Source organism: Helianthus annuus, chromosome 17, assembly GCF_002127325.2.
Source record: "Helianthus annuus cultivar XRQ/B chromosome 17, HanXRQr2.0-SUNRISE, whole genome shotgun sequence".
Lineage (NCBI taxonomy): Eukaryota > Viridiplantae > Streptophyta > Magnoliopsida > Asterales > Asteraceae > Helianthus > Helianthus annuus.
The window spans coordinates 10,199,158-10,206,486 of NC_035449.2; the positions used below are offsets into that span (position 1 = coordinate 10,199,158).

The 7,329-nt window shown below is 34.7% G+C and overlaps 1 protein-coding gene and 1 long non-coding RNA gene across 3 annotated transcripts; both read right to left on the reverse strand.

The window, feature by feature from the left end:
* Window positions 1–127: 127 nt before the first annotated feature.
* LOC110921432 lies at window positions 128–1,617 on the reverse strand. The gene is made up of 4 exons (XM_035986662.1): window positions 1,499–1,617; window positions 853–1,030; window positions 318–765; window positions 128–203 (listed from the first exon to the last, which is right to left on the reverse strand). Exons 1-3 carry the CDS (start codon window positions 1,506–1,508, stop codon window positions 459–461), a joined length of 495 nt encoding a protein of 164 aa, XP_035842555.1. The 5' UTR covers window positions 1,509–1,617; the 3' UTR covers window positions 128–203; window positions 318–458.
* Window positions 1,618–2,664: 1,047 nt separating this feature from the next.
* On the reverse strand, window positions 2,665–7,113 carry LOC110925683. Of its 2 annotated transcripts, XR_002584657.2 has the most exons (8): window positions 6,945–7,113; window positions 5,546–5,722; window positions 5,387–5,450; window positions 5,123–5,251; window positions 4,405–4,499; window positions 4,247–4,326; window positions 4,026–4,178; window positions 2,665–2,979 (listed from the first exon to the last, which is right to left on the reverse strand). It is a non-coding gene; the product is annotated as an uncharacterized LOC110925683 (long non-coding RNA). The 2 variants fall into 2 exon arrangements; XR_004886129.1 differs by having other exon boundaries at window positions 5,387–5,722.
* Window positions 7,114–7,329: the final 216 nt, after the last annotated feature.

A 7,329-nucleotide genomic window follows, 5' to 3' on the forward strand; every position in this document is an offset into this window, starting at 1 on the left:
TTTATAATTAAAAAAAGCCGCGAGTGTCCAAGTCCAGATCAGGACATTCCATTTCAAATTCTAACATGAAATCAGGACGATTGCGTTCAAATTCAATATTCCAAGATTTAGAACGACCGGTACCAGATGCTATTTGATTGATTTGAGTTTCTGGAGAAGATGCTTCGGTAGTCATGGTTGACAAATCAAAAATTCCAACGTCCCTACAATGGAAATGTAGAAGGTATATAATTAGGGAGTTCAACGTCCCAAAACCAAATTAATGTATACGTTTTGAAATGGATCTAGGTATCAAATAAGAAAGGTCAGACATGTACTCCATAGCAATTTGATCTCCAAAAGAACTAGTATCAGATGCTATGTACTCAGAGAGAGATGCTTCAGTGGAAGTCGTATTTTGTGTATATATACGGCGACTCACAACTTCCGACATTCCTACAATGGAATTGAAGAAGATATTATGTATACATTGTAAATGAGTTCAACATCCCAAAATCAAACAAATGTGAGTTTTGAATGACATACCAGTCGGGGATCAAATAAGAAAGGTCAGGCATGTGATCTATATAAATTGGAGCCCCGAAAGAACCAGGATCAGATGCCATGTACTCGGTTTCTGCTGGAAATCCAATAGAACCATATTGTGTAGCAATTAGAGTTCCAAAAGGACTAGTATCACAATCTATTTGGTTGGTTAGATATTCCGAGAAAGGTGCTTGAGTAATCATAGTTTGTACAGGTGACCAGTTATTGATTCCCATGTTCCTACAATGGAGTTGAAGAAGATACATTGTAAACAAGCCCAGTGTCTCATAATTGATGACACAAATGTGACAGTTATGAATAACGTACCAGATGTAGGGCATGCTCTCTGTAGCAATCGAAGTTGGAAAATAACTAGTTTCAGATGTCGTTGGTGTAATTGGAGATTCAGGATCAGAAGAAGCTCTATTAGTTGTACTACTTGGTATCCATGGCCACTCAGGAATTCCTACATTTCTACAAGCATTCCTAAAGGTGCTTGTTTTGACTGCATATTTTAGGACAAGTGTAGGTTAGAAAAACTTCACCAGTTTTAATACTAATAGAACGGCGACACTCACCCACACATTCTTCCCAAATCTACACCACCTAAAATCCACATAAATACCCACAATGGGGTTTTCACCCTCACCACTTGGTTGAGGGGAATTCGGCAATACCATTGGGCCAAAGGCCTTTTGGCTTTTAATACTTGAAATAGGGGTAGGGTACTCTATATACCTCTCACCGGGTGATCAAAGTTTTCTAGATATTTATATATAAAATCTGAGTATTCTTTAGTAGAAACGTGTGTTGGACCCTTCTATACTAAGAAGTTCTAGTTCCACCACTGTCAGGTGTTCTTCCCCTAATGAGGTCGAGGGATAAGTCTCACTTAAGACTAGGTGTAGAGTTTAGGATGTGCATGAAATTGTTAATAAAATATTAGTAATATGTTGGTAAACAAGAAGTTTACCTCCAAGCATGGCTGCAACATGGGCACTACCCAATCCAAAATAAGGAACAAGACAACAATACTTGGTAATTTCAAATGATTTTGTTCTGCGTAACCTTTTTGGGTCATCGATGGTCCTTCTTGGGAAATTAATGTCGACTCGGTCACGAGATTGAAAACCGGCATGCTGCAAGAGAAGAAAAAAGATTTATAACGTTTGTTCAATGATGCTAGATCATAGCATCTAAGGATTGGTTTCATCACATGCATGGGACTCGTAATGATATTCTCCCTCTAACGGCATTATACCCTCGGAGGTGGTTAATTAATTACCATCGGACGATCTTGTTAGAGAAGGAATATGAAATTTTGAGGTTTATCATAGATGGTTCTTATAGTATCTAAGCACTACTAGAAAATTGTCAAGTTTGTGACAACCAAATTTGTAGCAAATTTGTCTGAAATTGGTCTTACCCACAAATTTCCTACAAAAAAATTCATAGGAAATAAACTTGTGGGTAACCGGATTAGCTACAAAAATACGACAAAATCTGCTACAAAATTCCTACAAAATCTCTCGTCGCAAAATTTGCTACAAAATACTGACAAATCGCTCTTCTTACAAAATTCCGACAATTTTTCCACGTTTTTGCCTTTTTGTATATTATTTTATGATATTTTATTTTTATATTTAATAGCATTATTAAAAAAATATTCATAATTTTTTGTTTTCCCGACAAAATACCTACAAATTATAAAACGTTCTTGCGACAAAATTCCTACAAATTATAAAACTTTTCTACGACAAAATTCCTACAAATTATAAAACTTTCTTGCGACAAAATTTCCTACAAATCATAAAACTTTCCACAAGTTTCCTACAAATTTATAAAGTTTCTCTAAACAATTTGCTACGAATTATCTACAAAACTAGCGGTTTCCAACAAATTTCCTACAAAGTTATCAAAACAGTTTACGACAAATTTCCTACAAATAAAAAATATTTTTTTTAATGTAGCTACAAATTTCCTACAACTTAGAAATTAAGATTTGCGACAAAATTCCTACAATTTTTTGCGACAGATTTGTGACAAAATAACAATATCAGATAATTTTGAAAAACCATTTTTTGTATAAAAAATGCAGCAAAATATTAAATATTCCAAAAAAAATTGCAGCAAGCAAAATTATAAAACATTCTAAATTGCAACAAGCAAGATTCTAAAACATTCCAAAAGTTCCGAAACATTCCAAAATACACAAAAAATCCTAATTAAGAGCAAGTTTTTTGATTCAAAACTAATCCAACATTCCAATACTTAACACGACGAGAGCTTTGTTTACTTCTTTTCGATGTTTTTCACCATTTCTTCCATATTTTTTCGCCATGCGTCTTGGTCGGCCCGCTATTTTTCACGCTCTTGTTGAAATAGTTCGAAACGGGCTTCTATGCTTTATCGGGCCTCACGCTCTCTTTCTAGTTCCGCCTAAACTTTTTGAAGCTGAAAATAATAAAATAGTAATCATCATATAATAAAATACTATACAAAAATAAAAAAATCTACCGACTGATGCTTACATTTACAAGCCAAAGAACTATCGACTTTTAACCAATATCGCTTTATGGGTCACAATCCATGTACAAATATATTTATCTCTCGGTGATGTTTGCAATTCATTGTTTTTATATGTACTGAATGTAACTTTAAGCTATACTAAGTTACAAATAGAGTGCTTTGGCTAACATTTTTTTGCAAAGCAAATTTCATTTTATTCTACACCCAAAATACAAAAACTTTTCAGCAAGCTACCGGAGTAGAACATACATAAAAAAACACACCCAAAAAACAATTACTCCCACCATCACAAGTTACATCATATGGTCTAAAAATTATAAGTGCACCACTGTTCCCATTCCACACTCAGTTGTTAACATACATAGACTACAAGATAAGCATTTAATTGATGCATATCATAAACCAAAGATCAATATAGACTATAAGGACCAATAGGGTGGTGATCCATTGGCAAAGGCAAAACATTTAAACACCTTGAGAGAGGAAGGTCTTGGGTTCAAGTCCCACAGATGAGAATTAAAAAGAAATTTTCCGTTCAAGAAAATATAGACCATAAGAAGTAAGCATGTACTTGATGCATATATCATAAACCAAAGATCAATAAATGACTACAGCTATGGAAACAAAAAGATTTGCAGTTGCAATCATAGATATAATGAAAGCTAAATAACAATAATAAATCAAATGTTTATTGGAGAATCATCCTACATAAATATAAGAATTCAACAATGAACTATTCAAGTTTTTAACAATTCAAGTTTCAACAAATCATTCAGCTTTGCATTTCCGCATCTAATTCAAGTTTCAACAATCCAAATTTACATTTTCACATAATCATTCAACTATTCAAGTTTCAAGACAGTTATAGCAAGTGTCAGTACTATAAAGAATCAAACCGATATCAATCGAATACCCGTCGCGAAGTGCGAAGGAATTCCACTAGTTAAAATAAATGATAGAAGAGAGCTTACATATGAACGCTTTGCACGGCCGGTAACAAACTCCAACGACTCAAAATCATTTTCACTTATCTCCCCATCTTGTAACATTTTTTTGCACCTCTTAGTGGTGTGGGTCTGTAACAATACTTTCTTGTATCAAACTGTTTTACCCTCTTCTTTGTCCTATACAAAAAGGAGTATTGTAAATTATAAGTGTTAAATATAGAGATTGTTAATAATATTTAGCTTACCAAGTTGATACGATATTGATCAAATCGTATTGACCCGCCTGTACGACGGCACAAGTCATTTTTGTGGTTTGCTCTCCCGGCTATAACAATTAATCAAAAACATAGACATATAATTAACTGATAAATACCCGAAAGCGATCAAACAAACGCATCCTTACGTTTTGTGGGATCTTTTTTAAATGTGACCCAATCTCCATCATAACATTGGTTAAATATATCCTTCACACATTTTTTTACCGTTTTGTCTGTAAACCTACAATATTGAAAAAACCATATAAGTATATTACTCTATAATAACAAAGAACATCGATTCTTATCTACAGTAACCACATATGAAATCTGGCAACCTGGGCGGCGACGGTTCATAAGGTTTTTATGTCATGTTTGTGGGATTATTTGGGTTCGTTTACGGGTCATCCGGTTCAGCATATGGGTCAGCGGGTCAGAAGCCGGTCAAACGGGTCATATGGGTTGTTGAAGAGCTGGAGTAGATGATCGATTAAACTAGAAATGAACGAGGGTTTGCTGATAATAAGAACATGAGAATTAAATATTTTTTTTAAATGTTGGTTACAGGACTTGATAAACAAGTAAGAAAAACTAATCAATTCCCATGTTCTCCTTATTATCAGCAAACCAATATCTATTTCCAGTTTAATCGGTCATCTACTACCAGGTCTTTAACAACCCATATGACCCGTTTGACCGGCTTCTGACCCGTTGACCCATATGCTGAACCGTTTCTAATTCCCAATAAAAATACACAAGTGTGTTTGATATTTACAAAAAAAAAAACCCGGGACAACGCAGGGTAAACACTAGTTTATAACACTAATAATAAACAATGTATATTAAAATGTTAAATTAGAAATATACCTGGTTTCGTTGCATTGTATAAATTGCCTCCCATCGCCAACACCATCGTCACCTACGCCAACACCATCGTCATCACCTTCGTCGCCGCCACCATTATCAAACATGTATGGCTTAAAGTGACTTGTTGGTCTATAAATTAAGTTTGTTAGGCTTAGCATGATCCATCAAGCTAACTTAAAGACATACATGAGCTAGTAATCTAGTATGACAATTATATAATAAATACTTCTACATCACATAAGTTGCGGTATCAAAAGAACTAACCTTATAAGTCTCGACTAGATGATGCAAATTGGCTTATTTGTAAAGCTTCCCGATCTTCCAATCACTAGATCACCAAGAGTAAACAACCAATAATTATTGGAACCATAAATAACAGAAATAAACAAATAGAAATAATAGAAATAAATAGAGATCTTGGACATAAGTTCTGGTTGAAACGGGTCCGGATCAGAACGAATTTCGGGTCGGTCCAAGAACACACAAAAAAAAATGGTCCACGCCGTCCTCCTTATCAAGATCAAACTCCAACGTTCAATTCCGTTTGGGATTCAGTCAAACCATAGTTATCAAATGCGCCAGGCGCAAAAAAGCGAGGGCCTGAGAAAAGAAAAGCACACTTGAATGAAAAAAAATATATTATATTGGATAATTATATTAGTCTTATAAATATATTTAGAGAGTAATATTTAATATATTTAATTTGATACTAAAATCATCTAACTAGCATCAAGAAATATAAAACCTTTTAAGACCTTCACTTAATCTAAAATTCTAACAACAGATATATTATATGTACTAGCTATTAAGGGTGAGCAAAGGTTCCGAACCATCAAGAACCGACCCCAAACCAACCCGACCCAAAACTGAATATCTAACAAATATAAGAACCGGAACCATTTAAGGAGGAAAACGTTCGGGTCTAAGAAGGGTCTCATGGGTCCTAGACCCTTTTAGAACCTTAAGAGCCATTTACATACAACTTATTTTTGGGGCTGCAACAAATATGAGTTTAGTGAACTTCTTTGAAGCTGGTTCCTGACTTCTATGATCCTGATGCATCCTTGTAATCTTTGGTACCCTCTTATCGGATATTCTACATTACATCACTGATGTAATGATCTTTGCATATAAAAAATGTACATTTAAATCAAATCCACATGTATTAAATCGGTTTCAATGGAACACTCACACTAGTTTAAAAATATATAATTATACACACATCATACATATATCATTAATATCACAAATAAACCAAATCAAGCATATACATTAGAAACGGTTCTCATGGTTCATAATGCTTTTGGACAGGTTGGAACCAGAACTGACCCGGAACCGCATATTCAGGAAATACAAGAACCATGAACCGACCCCTTTTGCTAAATCGGTACCAACACGCGGTTCTAAAGGGTCGGTTTTGTGGTTCTCGTGGGTCGGAACCGATTATTGCTCACCCCTACTAACTAGTAGTATGCCTGAAAAAAAGAATAGACATAATTACCCATTTAAAACTATACACAATTCATTTAAAAAGCCTAAAACAAAAATAGCCAAACTTCAGCTCTGCACTTTGCTTGCAACCCATCACTGTTGCGAATCAGCCAATCTAGTCCTAATTTGTGACTAGTCACCGTTCACAGTAGCTAACTTCAGCAAAAACACTAATAAATTTCACATTTATACACTAATAGTAACAAAAAACACTTACAGTAGTAAAAAACACTAAATAAATTTCACGATTTCACTCAAATTTAGGTTTTACAAAACTACCATGAAAGTTAGGAACCCTAGGGTTTACGAAATTGGGATCAGGTCAACTTACCGGTTTCACAGTTTGAAGCGCCGCCCGAAACCACCGTCTGGAACACAGCTTCTGGCCTCTATCTTCGTCGTCGCCTACTCATTGGCTGGTCGATTTCTTTGGTGGGAAGATTAGGGCTGGAATGAGTAGCGGGAAAAGGAGACAGCGAGCCAAAAGATAGAAGCGGGAATGTTTATTTTTTTCAATTAGGGCTTGAAAAGGTGGGCCACAGGGTTGACGATCCAAAGGTTGTGAGATCCAATGGTTGTGTTTTTTTATACATGCTTATTATATTATATTTTGTATATATTAATAGGAATAGTAAATCTAAACATTTAATATTATATATTTTGATTTTCTCTAAATTTAGTTTTTATTAATAATGTATGTATATTGTCCTACTATC

What these genes read in the sequence shown, in the direction of transcription:
- LOC110921432 (XM_035986662.1), bottom strand. An exon ending in GAGAGCATGCCCTACATCTG is followed by an intron (nt 766 to 852) that starts GTACGTTATTCA and finishes ACTCCATTGTAG; the next exon opens with GAACATGGGAATCAATAACT.